The 15167-nt window shown below is 55.2% G+C and overlaps 1 protein-coding gene across 3 annotated transcripts in view; it reads right to left on the bottom strand.

The window, feature by feature from the left end:
- Positions 1–5329: 5329 nt before the first annotated feature.
- MTA1 (metastasis associated 1) overlaps positions 5330–15167 on the bottom strand; it is a 73048-nt gene continuing 63210 nt past the window's right edge. For 2 of the 3 annotated variants that reach the window (XM_088524405.1, XM_088524406.1), the window contains 3 exons: positions 12552–12583; positions 9726–9877; positions 5330–5468 (listed from right to left, as the gene is read on the bottom strand). In XM_088524405.1, coding sequence (XP_088380531.1) covers positions 5330–5468; positions 9726–9877; positions 12552–12583 — 323 coding nt within the window. The remainder of the gene's footprint in view (positions 5469–9725; positions 9878–12551; positions 12584–15167) is intronic. The other variant, XM_088524407.1, reaches the window with a different exon arrangement.

Below are 15167 nucleotides of genomic sequence, written 5' to 3' on the forward strand. Positions count from 1 at the left end.
CCAGCCCGGCCCGGCGGCAGGTGCACGTTGCGGCGCATCTGCCCGCGCCCCCCGCCCCGCCCGCGGCGCTTCCCGGCCCCCCGCGCTTTTCCAGGGAAGGAGAGAGCGCCGGGAATGGGGCAGGACGCACCGCGCGGCTGCCGTGGGAGCTCGCGTGGGCCCGCGGGTGGGAGCAGCCTCTGTGCCAGCCCTGTGGGCTCCCGCTGCCCGGGGCCGGCGGGTGCCCCCGCCGCGCTGCCCTGGCTGCCCGCGGGGCGCAGGGCACGGAGCGCTGCGCTCTGCACAGCCGGCCTCGCCGGGCACTGCGGCTTCCCTCTGGTGTCCGGCTGACCCAGGAGCTCGAGGACACCCTGGGTGCAGCCGAGCCGCGCTGCTCCCGGGAGGCTGTGGCACATGGGAACCCAGGAACCCGGGAAGGGAGCGCTACTGGCCCCACGGCTGCTCCGCGAGCACAGGGTGGTAGCGGGAGCGGGGATCAGCCCCACGTACAGGCCAGGCCACCGCGCAGGAGGATGGCCGGGGGGAGCGCATCCGAGGGCCAGGCATGCGCAAGGTATTCTTAGCCGCATTTTTTCCGGATGGGATAACTGAGAAACCCAGATTCAGTAGCAGGGACAACAGGCCTGATATGGGAGACCTTGGTGAGGGGACGAGGCAGCGCGGCCGTGCAGGGCCACTGATAGCGCCAAGAGCGGGCGAGAGCCTCCACACGTGGCCCTTTCCCCCGGTGCCGCCGCACCGGCGCCTCGCTGCGTTCCCGGCACCATTTTGCCTTGTTGCCATGGGAATGTCCGTGTCACTGATTCCTCTGGCTGTTGCCACGGGATGCGCAGAGAGCTGTGAAAGGCTCCGGCGGCCCCGGGGTGCCGCAACAGCCTGCCAGGCCCAGCACGGCACGCGTGCCAGGCGGTGGGGTCGGCCACGTGGCTCCTTCCCGCGGCCGCGTCCCGCGATGCCGGCGCTTCCCGGGGCCGGTGTGCGGATAAACAGGAAATCTCCCGGCAGAGCCGCTGCATTATTCATCGGCGCCGCGGCCTCCACCGCCCCTGTTATACAATTGCTGCCTTCCGCTCCTGCGGAGCCGCACGGCGGGAGCGGGACGGGGTCTCCCGCGGGCCAGGCGCCCCCGTCACTCGGCCGCACAGCTGCCGCGGTGACAAAGCGCGGCTTTGTGGCCCTGGGGGCAGGTGGCTGCCGGCGCCGTGCGGCCGGGCGCGGGGGAAGCGCGCGGCGGCCGCCCGCAACCAGAGGGATTACGGCAAATCCCCGGCGAGGTGTGAATCCGGGCCCGTGAGCAGGCTAAGCCCCGGGCGGATCTGCTGCCTCCGGAGCAAAGTGGCTTTGGCTCCTCGTACCTTAATCTGCCCGGCTTAGGCGCTGCCCTGCGCGGTGCCCCCCGCACGGGGACCCACGGCCCGGCCCAGCACCGGTTTCCCTGGCAACGGCTGCGGATGCTGCTTTTCCGCATCCCGACGGAGCGATGCCAGCGGGGCGCCCGTTTCCCTCCGCTCCCACCGGCCGCGCAGGGTTGCCCAGCGCCACAGCACGGGCATCGCGCTCACTCCCTGCTCTGGCTCGCACTCGCCTCGTGTGCTTTGGCATCTGGGCGGGTTCAGCCTCGTTACAAGGCGAGACGGGGGGAAAACAGCTAATGATCTAAAAAAGGCGAAAGGGAGGAACGGGAGCCCAGCGCTGGGGTCGCCCGCAGGCCAGGCGGAGGGGAGGGCAGCGCACGGGGCAGCGGGCCCTGCGTCTCATCAGGCAGCACATGCCGCGGTCAGGGCTATCTGCGGCACCCAAAATCCCCTCACGGCTCCTGGCCTTTAAAGGCAGCGTCGCCGCGGCCCTTATCGGGGCGGCAGATAGGAGCCGCGGCGCCCTCCGGCCCGGCCCCCGCATGGCACCTGGACGGGCTCCAGCAGCTCTGCACCGAGCCCAGCACCGCCAAGGCCCCGCTGTCCCCGGGGAGACGTGGCGCAGAGCGACCCGGAGCAGCCACTGCACTCGGTTTTGGGAGGAATAAATCAAAATCCCTCCCAAATAAGAAAATCCCCCGTGGGGGATGCAGGGCAGGTGGGAAGTGCCAGGCCCTCGACCCTGCTCCCAGTGCACATGATGGGCACCTCCCCGCATGCTGGGAAGGTGCAGAAATGCCGTGGGGAGCTGGGCATCCACGTGCCCCACGCTGGGCCCAAGCCGCAGGTGGAGAGCCTGGCTGCAGAGAGATGCTGGATTTACAGTCCTGAAGCTCATGTCAGGAATGCAGAAAATCGCAAAGCCCGGGGCAGGAATCAGCTGTGCTTCACCCTGTCCTCACTTGACTTTTTTCCAGCAGAGGAGGAGGAGGAGGAGGGGGAGAGAGAGCAGAGGGGCTTCCTCGCCGCGCTGCAGCGGCGCACGCGGCTCCTGCCCTGGGGCGCGCCGCGGAGCGGGGAGGTGTCTCCAGCGCTGCGTCGCGCCGAGCGAGCCGCGGCCTCCATGGGAATGAGGCGCCGGGATTTATGTGCTGCTTGCAGCCCCAGCAGCAGCATCTGGAAGCGCCCGGGCCGTGGTCCAGGAGCAGCGCGCAAGCCCGGGGGCTCGGCCTGCGGCAGCCCTCGCACCAGCTCCACGCGGGGCTGGAGCCTCCCGCCGGGAACAGCGCTGGGGCCGCGCGGTGTCGGGATGCTCAGGAGGAAGCAAAGGTGGCGGCTGCCCTGTCATTTCTTCCGGGTGATTCCCCATCCCTGGCTCTAGCTTTGCCTGCAGGGTCCACTGTCCTTCCTACCCTCTTCCCTTTTCCTGATTTTCCATGTTGATCCATGAGGCTTCACTTCCACCTCCTCCTTGTAGGACGAAGGGGCGCTTGCCCCTGTTCTCCTTGAGCCCAGTCTCTCTTCTCCTGGGCTGCAGGGGAGCAGCCGGGCACCGCAGCGCTCACCTCGCTGCGCGACACAGCCACCAGCGGCGCGTGGCACCTAGGGACAAACACACAGGGAAAGGCCGTGGGGAGAGAGGCCTGCGCGAGGCCAAAGAGGCAACCCAGCAGCGAGCATGTCCGCAGAACAGGCACAGGTCCCAACTTTCCTTTGGAATGAGAATGGCAAAATCCCTTTTGTTTTACACAAGTGCCAGCAATGCCCCAGGTAAACCCTCCTCCCAGCCGGGGAGGCTGCACGGCGGCGCTGCTGGTTTCGGCCACGTGTGCTGGCGCAGGTTGTTACAGAGCGCACAGGGCGGCCGCGTTCCTGCGCCAGGAGCACAGCTCGCACAAAGCTGCTACGGAGAAGCCAGTGAAGTGCAAAAATACACACAAAAAACCCCAAGGTGGAAGGCAAGAGAAGGGAACCTTGCTACAACGCACCCCACAACAGCATCCTTATTGGATCCCCCAAAGCCGGGGCAGTGCGGGACGCTCCAGCACTGGCAGCAGCAGCGGCGCCGACACCCCCCCGTGGCCGGCGTGCGGGGACTCGCGCAGGTCGCAGCGCCGCTCCCGCGGGCACCGGCCACACGTGCCCCATGGAGGCCGAGGTTCCCTGGGCACCGCAGCCCGGCTGCCTGCGGGCAGCAAACCCGCCGGGCACAGCTGCCCCCGCCTGCTTCTAAATTATGGATGGGGAAACAGGAGAAGCGATGCCGGCTAAACTCATAATTACCTGCCGGGTTGCGCAGCGAGCGGCAGCCGCGGAGCGGGTCTCGCCACTGCCGAGCGCGGAGGGAGCGGAGCCGCGAGGCCCCCAGGCGTCACCGTGTCCTCCGGGCTGCCTCCCGCCGCGCTCCAGGCCCCGCGGACGGGACCCGGCGGCTCTTCCACAACACACAAAAAGCAGCGGTTTCACAAAAGCTCACTTTCCAGGTTTATTAAGTAAAGTTAACTGAACTGATTTCATTTTGTGGGGATTCCTTCCTGCGCAGCCCAGCAGCGTGGCAGAGTCGCACAGAATCACGGTTGGACTTGTGATAACCCAAATACAACTTTGGCTCATCTCACTGCTGACACATATGGAATGACTTGGGGGTTATTACATGCTGTGTCTGCTGGAGGCAGGTACATGTACAGATCAGCACAAGTTGCAAATGATAGTTTACATCCTTTCAAAACAGAGCAGGGCATTGAGCAAATGCGCTGCAATGAGAAGACATATGAAAAAGAAATTATACAGACTTGCAAATACATAGTAAGTTCAAGAGATGCAAAAAACCTCAAACAAGAAATGTCAAGGGAGGAAAAAAAACACTTAATTTCAGACACAACGTGTTCAAATTAAAACCCATCTGTAATTTAAATTCCCTTCAAAATGGGAAACATACAAGAACGCAATTTAAGAGAAACCAGGTTTCGTCCCGGCAGCGATGTGTCCAAAAACACGGTCGCATCAACAGGTTCAGAATTCCAAGCAAAATGTCCCTGGACATTGGTGTCCTTGACTTGTGGAGCCAGAGCAACGCAGCTCGTTACGCTCGCTGGGCCCGTGCTGGGAAAGCAGCACGGAGCGCTCCGGGTGTCCGAGAGCGGCCACGGGCAACCCGCTGCCACCGGGAGAAACGCTGCGAGCCGCGTGGCCCGGGGCGGCGCGGGAGGGACACCCAACGCAGCGCAACGTCCGCGCCGCTCCTCCCGGCCCGGCTCGCTCCTGCCGTGGCCCGAGTCGCTCCGGGAGCGCAACCGGCCCCGCAAAACGATCCGGAAAACATCAGGGACAGGGCCAAAGAAAACTGGCTGAACCTGGGGGCTGACTGTCAGCTCGTATTTCCAAATAGCGGCTAGAGGTTGGAAGTTTATCTACAAAAGAAACAATATAAATGAAATAAAAAATGGCACCGTCCACAAAATTAAAAAAAAAAAAAAAAAGAAAAAAAAAAGTACAACACAGCCTCGTAAAATCGGCTTTCCAATGAGAGCTCAGTCACAAAATGAAGGGTTCTAGCTCTTCGTACATCAGAAGAGGAAACAAAGCTAAAAAGTACTAGTCCACATTCTCTTAATAAGTTAAACTTACTTTCCCTCCCCTGTCTACAAAAGGGGTAGAAGCAAAGGGGAAAATAGGCTACCAAAATTTAAAAAAAAAAATTAAAAAGAAAAAAAAAAAGAAAAGAAAAAAAAAGGGAAAGAAAGAAAGAAAAAGAAAGAAAGAAAGGAGAGAGCGCGCGCAGGAGAGAGAGCAGTCTGTGGTCAGCGGCTCAGCGCAGGGCCGAGCTCCTTTTCGGGGTTTAAAAGATGCAGGACAGTTCCTCAGAGCTGCCTCTCTGCAGCGCGGGGCAGCGCGGCCGCCGCGGGGACTCGGGCGCGCGCCGGAGGAGAGGTTGGTTGGGGCAGCTGCACCGTGACTCGCGGAGCGGCGCCGCGCTAGTCCTCGATGACGATGGGCTCGTCGTTCACGGGCTGGCGCAGCTGCACGGCCGGCACCGGCCGCAGGATAATGGGCTTGTAAGGGCGTCTGGCGGCTCGCTTGGCTTCGGAAGAGGAAAGCAGCTTGCGGATTTTCCTGCAGGAGGGAAGAGAGGGAGCGGTTACCGAGCGCGCTGCTGCCCGGGACCTGCCCCAGCAGAGCCAGGCCCGCGCCGGGCGCTGCTCATGGGCAGCGCTGCGCCCCGCGGAGCCCTGCGGCACCGTTACAGCGGCTTCGTTCGCCCTCACACCCTGCTCTTCCTCCCGCGCTGCACAGGCCCAGCCTAGAAACCAGGTGAGTCCCTGTCTCCCGCTCATTAAGAAGTCCCCATGGTAGAAAAAGGGAAACCAGTCTCATTGGAGGCAGGAACAGCCTTCTGAGAGGAGAGAAAGTGAAGAGTCTCTTTAGCTTGAATGAAGGGGGGAGGACACACTCAAGGTTTCAAATTTTAGCAAAATAAAGTATAAAGTGTCAATAGAGGATGATTACTTGCTGCTTTCCAAATATATCAGGTTTAGAGCTAAAATCTTAAACTCCCCACGTTTTTTAATTAAAATTTGGAATTCATGTCTGCAGGGTGCTGTGGGGGTCGAAGGCAGGCAGAGGTGAGAAAGGAAAATCAGTTCTCCCAGAGCCTACTAAATACAGTGAGCTGAATGCCACCATCGCTTGGGAACTTGGCCAGCGAGGAAGGACCGCTTCTCTCCTGCCTTAAAAACGGTCGGACTCGCTGGGAAGAGCGTGGCCTGTGGGCTGCCACGTCAGCTGGACCCTGCATGGACACTGCCGGGACATCCGTCCCCACGGGGATCCTTCACATGGCCTAACTTGGGCCGCAGAGGGGTTAAGAGCAAGGCACGAGAGCAGCTCTGGTCACTCAGCACTGCTGGGGCAACCTCTCTCCTCAAAGGACAGCACCTTGGATGGAACTCTATTTTTCCCCCTAAAATTTACCCTCCTCACCAAGAGCATTGAGAAATTAACAGTGATTCCAGCTGAAGACTTGGTGTTCTCTTCATGTGCTTTTTTCTTGCTGCAGACTACAACAAATAAGCACCTAAGTGGGATCACTTCTTTGCTTGGTCAGGGTCCCCATTTCTCCAACTTCTGAAGTTGCAATGGAGCAGTGAGAAGGGGGGAGATGCTGTGAAATTAAGATTTTTCCAAGCCTTATTTGGCTGAGGTTGAGCTCCTTCAGGCCCGCGGGCTCCTTCAGTATCCGTGTGGAAGCCTCCGGCCGCCAGAGCAGGTGTCTCCGTGCGTCTCCATAGCTCCAGACCCGGATCCGGTGAACCCCTGCCCTCCTCTGCCTCACGGTGAAGCCTGACCTCTTAAGTCTTATTCCCCTCAACCCACCAACCCCTGAAATCACTCCTGCAGAGCTACCCAGATTTACAGTACCATTCTCAACAGCACTCCCCAAACCAGGGCAGGGGGGAGGCAAAACCCGAGGAAAACCTGCATTCTCTGACTGAAAACGCGGCCGGAGGAGGACACGCGGAGGCCGCGGGCGCCGCGGAGCGGACACAAAGCCCGGATTGTTTCAGGGCTCACAAACAAGCCCCGCATTCCTGGCGCTGGAATGCGGCAGATGGTTCGGGGAAGAGCTGGAGGTGAAACGCACGGCATGAACCCCGTGGCCCGACAAAGCGGCGGCGCTCGGGCCTCCCCGCGCGCGGCCAAGCTCCCCCTCCAGCGCTCGGCAGGCCGCTGCGCCGCAGGGCTGCGGGAAAGGAGGCCCTCACGGTCCGAGCACGGAGCAGACGAGGCCTCGCGGAGCCCAGGCCCGCGGCTGCGACGCCCAGCGCGCTGCACGGGCAGGCTGAGCCTCTGCCCTGCCTGCACGCGGCTCTCGCGGCAGCGTCACCCTGCAGGGGAATTCTCTCTGCTCCGCGCGGATCCAAGAGCCAGACCTGGCAGCGGGGCCCAGACGTTTCTCCTGGGAACCTGCAGCGTGTCTTGAGGGCTGGATGATAAATACGTTAACAAGCGTTTTGTAGACTCGGCTGTTATGAAATAGGCTTTGAGCATCTAAGGACTGAGCACCCGTGTTTGAAATGGCACGGGAATGTACCAGAGCTCAAAGTTTGTAACAGGATCCCGTCATCTCTCCTGGCACATGAGAGCAGCAGGAACAAAAGAAATGGTTTCCCTTGAAAATGATTCCTCTTCACTTCCCTTCAGGTACAGAAAGAATTCCACTTCTTGCTTTCACAGAGTCTCACAGAAAGAAGTGCAGAAAGGGAGAAAGTGAAGAGACCTGGAGAAGACCAGGAGCAGAGGGCCGAGGGGAGCAGCAGAGCACACAGCACCTGCACTGCCAAATGAACGGGGTGACGCCGGTAAGGGGCTTAAGAGATCACATTAGTGACCTTAAATCTGGCAATCTTCTTATTCATCTGAGTTACACACCCAGGCCCTGTGCTAAGAGATTTCTTTAGCTCTCCCTTCTGAGCATGGATTTGGAAGGTACTGCGTGTTGGCTTTCCTGAAGAACATTTCATTAAGGCAAGCCCAGTGCTACAGGCTAACAGGACCCAAATCTTACAGAGGCCACCTGCGATTTCCATTGGCTTATTTGGATCTCACGGGAATTCACTCTGGCCTTTCTAGCAGGTCCTTGAAGGAAGAGGCAGATCCCCACAGCACTCACAGAGATGCAGGGCACAACATGTCCCGGGCTCCCGAGCTCGCTGCGGCACTGCCCTCAGCGGCCTGTAAGACCGTGACAGAGGTGCCAGGCAGCTGTAACTGGACCTGGTTACACTGAAGATCAGTTCTTCCGTTTGAAGTAAACGCTTTTCCTTCTTCCTTCCCTATGGCCTCCCAGGACCTCAAGCTGTCCCGGCTGACTCGGCTAGAAGAGACTACGTTGCTTCTTTAAGAAAGACAGCAGCACCAGAGGTCCATAGGAATGGGCCTGGCAGGGAAGCGAATTGCAGGTTTAATCCGAGTTCTAACCAGGGGTTTTCCTGCACAGCCCCCTCTTATCAGCGAAGCCCTGTTTATCTGATAGTCCCACAGATCAGCTGTTAGTAACTTGAACAGCACCACTCTCAGCCGAGCTGCCGAGGAGCCCGTTGGCACCGGGCCTGCAGAACAGACACCCAACACTCGAAATGCTCCGGACACTGACGAAGAGGCTGAGGATGCCGGGACCAGCGCTCTGGGCCCCGGGAGCAGCACTCTGGCTCCTTGCCCAGCAGGGCACCGACTGCAGCTCATACTCCAGCCCTGGGACACAGATGAGGAAGCGGGAAGGCTCCTCTGCTTGCACAGATGGCCAAGGAGACGGCCTGGGACTTGCTCTGAGCCTCCTCAAGGTCACCCACGAGAGAGGCCTCGAGTCCTTGGGAGGAAACAGCACAAGGAAAGGTCTCTACCTTTCTCACTGTACCTAAGAGTATTCCTGGGAATAATACAGTACTGGGAACAGAGCCACAAAAGCTTTGCTTTAGTAATCAGGCCACAGAGCTTCTACTGCATCATCCACAGCCTGTATATGGAGTCTGGGTATTTTCCTCATGCAAGGAAAGCTTCCTCCCTGACTATTTTTATTCTGTGGCCAAAGTAACAAGACAGACCGGTGTGAGCAGCAGTGCAGAAGCAGGAATATTGACACTTCAGGGCTTAATCTGGGCTTAATCTGGGAGGAGGAAGCACCAAATAAATGAGGAAACACAATCTTCTGTGTCACTTACCACATTTCATTGGTCAGCTAGACTCACGGAGACACAGTCTGAGAAGTAATGCACAGAGTTCAGCATGCAAGAGGGCATCGAGGGAGCCCCCAGCCCCAAAACCTTCTTTTGGCCTGAGGAATCTGATCTGGCTTGCACACGCAGGAGCACTACACGAGTGGAACGTGCACTGCTGTCTGCAGGCATAAGGCAGCACCTTCAATACTGCATTTCTGCACAGTTTGGGATGCAAACGAAGCCAGGCTTCCATAGCAAGCAGAACCCCATGCAGGCAGAGGAAGCTCTGTGCTTGGCACAAGCCAGGTGGCCTCTACCCTAGACTCAGATGGGCCCTCCAAAGGCATTTATGGGTCTGGAGCAAGGGGAGCATTTCAGCCTTCCTCCCCTCGCTGCCCATCTCCTGCAGAACTGGCTCAGGCAGGAAAGGCATCAGCTTGCTCTGGAATGCAGGTGCATGAGGAGGCACATCAGGCAGAATTAGGTCTATCACAGCCTTCGTGTGACCAAACGCCTGAAGTGGGTTCTGCACTCAGTTTGTAGCAGCAGGTCTGCTAAAGAGATCCCCAACTAACCACGAGGTCAACTGCAGCACCCACAAGAAAGAGCAAGCAGAACATCTCCCTTAATCCCCCGAAAAGATCAAGTCTCCTACCTGGTTTCTTCAGTGGCCATGTAAAAAACATCGTCTGGTGCATCAATCCAGTTCATCCTCCTCCTTTTCACTGGAGGCATGGATCCACCACGAATTAATCGGACTTTTGTTGGGTATGATTTCCCATTGAGCAGCAAGTTTCGGCTTGGTCCCTAACGCGATACACAAAACAGCACAGTTATGGACTGCGGGAGCCTGTGATAAACACTCAAGCAAAGGAGAGGAGGATTAAGGTTTTCGTATCAGATGTTGAGAGTTTCTGGTAAAACATATCCCCTCTGGAATGTGACTGAATGCAGAATTCACAAAAAAAGCAGCGGGCCACAAGCACTAGCAGTTAGGCACCTTTGATATAGGACTGCGATACTCCAACAGCAGGAAGAATAGTAAACGGAAGGTAGCACCAATGATCTGTTGCTTGTGTCTAAGAGATGACAAGCAGGCTTGAAAGATTGAGCATAAGACTTTGACTTCAGCTACTACCATAAACCTAGAGCAACTCCACCGAATTCAGGGAAAGAAACCTGGCTGTGCAGCAAATGAGTTACAAAACTCAGAAGCTAAAATTGATCTGGGATGCCAAACTTACCTATATCATTTTTGTTCTAGGGGGGTTAATATTTAATGAGGATAGTACATAATTAAATGTTTTTCAAAAAAGTGCCCCAGAACTAGAAGCTTAGCAGCTTGTATCATAGAGTCCTTGTAGCATTTAACAACAGAGATCTCCCATATGTAATCCCCTTGCAAATCCACATGGCTATGGTTTTCCAGCCCCACAACAGCTCCTTCCACTCTACTGAAAAAGCACAGGTTGTTGTTAAGAGGTGCAGATGCAAAGGAGCAAAGGGAGCGAAGCTTCTCACATACAGCTGCCCTGGATCATTTGGAGCCCAGTTCTGCTGCCCCTCTTCCTGTTGATTAACACATTGAGAAATCCCACGGAAATCAGAAAATTTGTGTGCATAAATTAAAGCTGGTCAAAAACGCCCCTATAGAGTATTTCAGTACATCCTCCCAACGCACCAAGGCTTCCCGTTCTGTCCCAGAAAGGGAGCAGAGCACTAGGTAATCAGATCTCTGGCCTGGAACAACCACCTCCAAAGGGAAGACGGGGCATAAGGAACTTGGCACTTAAAAGCCAGAGTGCAGCATAATTACAGATGACTTGCTTTTTGACCAGCCTTAATCATCTATACTGGACTGATCTGCTTCTTGTAGGAAAATAACAGTTTTAGGGCCAAGCAAACAAAATCCCACCTTCGGAAATCCTAAGCTCTTTAAAGCAGTGCAATAAACATTTTGATTTTAGTTGTCCAGCTCCATGCTATACAAGACAATTTCAGCACCATGGCAAAACACTGAAATACTTCAAGAATAGCTTTCACATTTGAGATTTATCAGGAACAAGGCTTAGAATAAAAGGTTTGGCTTTTTTTTCCTCTCTTCCGGTTGTACCCAAGAAAATCCAGCTCTTTATGGTTGAGAAGGGTATTTTCTTCCCTTTCTACATATACAGGAGAACAGCTCCAGAGGAAGCTTTTGGAAATATATAAAGGTACCCCGTGTGCATTGGAGCTTGCCTCTTCTCTACCTGCACAGAGCCACGTTTCCAGCAGCACAGCCTGAAACACGGGCCTTTCATTTCCCGTTCAGAGCAACACTCCATCACGCACCCAGGCTCCAGGACAGTTCAGGGCTGGCGCCCTTGGGAAGGGGCTGGGAAACGTGAGGTCATGGCAGATTTCCCCCGCTGGACTGAGTCAGTTTATACAGCAGACACAAACAAGTAGCCAGTCTCAGGGACAAGGAGTGGAACCGGATTCAGTGAGGAATACGGTTTGCTGCTTCGTATCGGCTGCTCCGCTAACAGCGGGTGACGGTTTCGTCATTACAGGCAGACTAACACGCGCCAGCTCTGCCCTTTCGCTGCCCCAGAGCGCTTGTACATTTAGGAATATTTGGGATCATTGCTCAGGAACCACCACTCATACCTGCTGCGGCTTCACCCGCGTCAGAGCAACTCTAATGCCACCAGTGCATGGTGACAGGTCAAACTGGAGGCAAGCTCCACTCCATCGACACCAGGAGGAGATGCTTTGGGGCAAAAAGTCAAGCTTGAAGCTCTCCCCCATGTGAGAAGACATCTCTCTCCTATGTGAGGAGACGTAATGTGAAGGTATCACAAAGCTATCGGCGAGGGGGAGGCGATGCACAGCTGCAGGAGTGATGTGCTGGCCCCTGCGCACTCAGGGGCTCCATGAGAAAGCCCTTGCCAGAGAAATACCAACCAGACTGGCTATTTGCTTCTGTCCTTTGATAAAACTCTCAGCATAATGGATGAAAGGCTAGGAGTCGTTTGTACTCAGAGAACAAAAACAAAACAAGCATTCGCAGACAACTTGCACACCAACTTCCTAAAAAATAAACAAACAAAAAATACAGGAACTGTTTGCCAAACAAACCCTTCCATCTGTTAAGCCTTCCTCCCTCAGTGAAACACATTCCACCTACAAACACATCCCAGGCCTTTGCTATGAACAGCCACTCATTTTCTGTATGAGCAGAAACAACATGTTCCATTCAAAACAGAAGTGCAACCTCATATTGATTTGGGGGTCAAATTTTATTTACACTCTTGGACTTTCCACATGCCCCAAGATAAGTATTTTAAATGTTTTGCCAATGAGAATCTGGAAATATGACCGGCTGTAAACAGCAAAGACAGAAGTGAAATACTGGGGTTTAATGGGGTTTTCTATCTAGAGAGGGTTAATAAGGCTGCTTTCGCTTTTCCTCGTTTTGGTTAAACAAACATTCTCTTACCATTTGTCTGGTTTGTCCGTGGTTAGGCAGACCTAACAAACAGGAAAGAGAATAGAGCTGGTAAGACCATTGCTTTTCCAAGACAGAAAAAGTACAAAAATCAAAACACACGCAGCTATGTTTGCAACCGAGTTGCTTTGCTGAGACAGAAGTTTTCTACAAAACTGAGTTCTTCCCTCCTTGAAAGGTAACTAAGAAAATAGCTTCCTTAACAACATATTTTGAAAAGGAGGGCCTGCAAATTAAAAAACCAAAATCCATTCGCTCATTCTTTTCTCCATTCATTCATATCTTTCTTCAAACTACAGACTTGGTAAGTACACCTCCTCCTTCGTGTATCTAAGATTTTCCTCAATTGTTTGAAAAAAAGTTTTTTTAAAAAGTTTTTTGAGGAATTTACTGAAATCAAGGAGAAGAGGAAAGAACAAGAAGGTATCATACTGTTGACACGGAACACACAAAACCCTTTCCTAGCATCCGTAGATCCCCAGGGAACTCTTCAGCGTGGATGTTGCCCATGAACGTCAGCAAACAGGCGGTATCCGCTATCCCGCTCCGAACGCGCCGCACGTAACCGCTGCCGCGGGCTCCGCCAGGCGCGGAGCGCGGGAGTGCCCGTCCCGGCGCCGCTCCGGGGACGGCAGCGCCACCCGGCACAAAGGCTCCGTTTGGCTCCGCTGGCTTTGCTGTTCTAGCCCACTGCCTCAGCCCAGCTGTGAGGTGCGGAGCCAGGGCATGCAGCGAGCTGGACCTGATGCCCACGACACTCCAGAGGACACGCACAAGCCTTAGCCTTCTAGGATGCAAGCGCCCAGGAACATCCTTCATCAAAACCAAGGCGCCAAGGCATCTTTCGGCCCTTTCTGGCCCAGATGCAGGGCTCGGTACACCAGAGCACACAGGCAGCAGGGCGCCAGGAATTGCTGTCCCGACCTGTAGAAGAGGCTATGACTCTTAATCCTGCTTTCACGTTTACAGCAGCTTTCCCAGACTCCATCCATCGGCTTCGGCACTGGCAGCTTCCCGGCGTTCAGCCAGCGAGGCCGCACCCAGCACATTCCATGAAATCCTCCTTGGCCGGAGCGGACGCAGCGTGCGGGAAGGGGCAATGGGGACCTGTGAGCACTCAATATCACGACGCCACATTACAATCAACGGTTGGTACAAACTTTACTTCCCATTTCCGTAGGGAGGTAGGTAGTTAGCTACTTCAAACAGACACCGTTTCACTTTTTTCTGCAGTGTTTTAGGGCCTAGGCATCCACACAGATGAAAAAAGAGTTACCAAAAGATCTGCATCAAATCTGCAGAGCAGATGCACCAGGCACGAAGCAGGGCAACCAGCAACCACCTCTGGACACTGATGAAGGCAATGGGAGCTGCAGATAATTATTCCTTGCTCCATAGCAGCAGCAATCCCATTCAAAACACAGCTGCAAACAGCTGTTTGAGATGGATGGACAGAGAGCTCCACAGTGCCCGGAAACAGCCCAGGCAGCAGGATGCAACCTCAACCTGTGGACCCTGGTCCAAAGAGCTAGACTCTAGCACTCCTCTTCCCCCCTTCCATAACAGATGACATTTCCCTCATTCACAGGAGTTCTGAGAGATGTAAATCAAGTGGATGTTAGTTCCTGGAGAGAAGCCAGCTATTTTATTTGAACCACACTCAGGACTAGCTCTTTTCTTATACGAAGAGCACGCTTGATGCCAGACAAGTGGAGCCTACGGGAGCAGCTGATACGTGGCCGCTGCCCAGAGATTATTGCTGCACGTCCAGCAGACACCCTGGCCCTGTGCGCCAGGATTAACCCCGGATCTTCCACGGTGAGAAGAGATGTTGAGACCCTCACAAAACTGAGGGACGGCCGAGCAGACCTGCTCCCTGCTGAGCCTCAAAGCTTCAGAGCCCTCGTGCAGCAAAGAGGAGCTGCCTGAAGCATAGACACATGGCACCAACAAACTGTTATTTCTAGGATCAAGTGACCCAGGTCAGTTTTAGCTCCAATAAAATAGGGCATAAAACGAAGTTAGTTTTCAACATAGTTTTTGTCCTTGCCATCACGCCAATAAGGTATTGATTAGCAAATTAATCCTTAAATGCCTGAGAGTTTTCCCTTAGTCATGCTTTGATAACTGAGGTATGAGAGAGTAAATACAGAAAAGGACACTTGAAAGATACTTCTACTTTGCAATAAGAATCACAGCACTAAATCTCATGTGACTGAAGCAGAGTAATTAAATTAACACTTTTTTACCAGCCCCAGCCACCTAAGAGAAGCAAAGGGGCAGCACGAACATCTGCAACCCATTCCAGGCTGCCCAGCGAGCAGGATGCATCCGTCCTGCAAGCGAGGGATCCGCGCCCAGAAGCTCCGCGTGGCTCCCGAGCGAGAGAGGAGCCGGGCAGGACAAGCAGCTCCGACCCAAAGCGATCCCGAGTCGCGGGTAAGGAGTGCCACACACAGACACCCAGCGCGTGAAACGCGGCCCCTCCTGGTGCAGGGGTAAAACCCACCAGGGCTCTGACAGCTCCTGTATGACCCCAGCACAGGAGAGGGAGACAGACATTTTAAATGTCTGAACAGGCAAAGACATTTTAAATATTATTTTATT

This window comes from Tinamus guttatus, unplaced genomic scaffold, assembly GCF_059628265.1.
Source record: "Tinamus guttatus ecotype Peru unplaced genomic scaffold, ASM5962826v1 Tinamus_guttatus_pri_ptg000211l, whole genome shotgun sequence".
Classification (NCBI taxonomy): Eukaryota; Metazoa; Chordata; class Aves; order Tinamiformes; family Tinamidae; genus Tinamus; species Tinamus guttatus.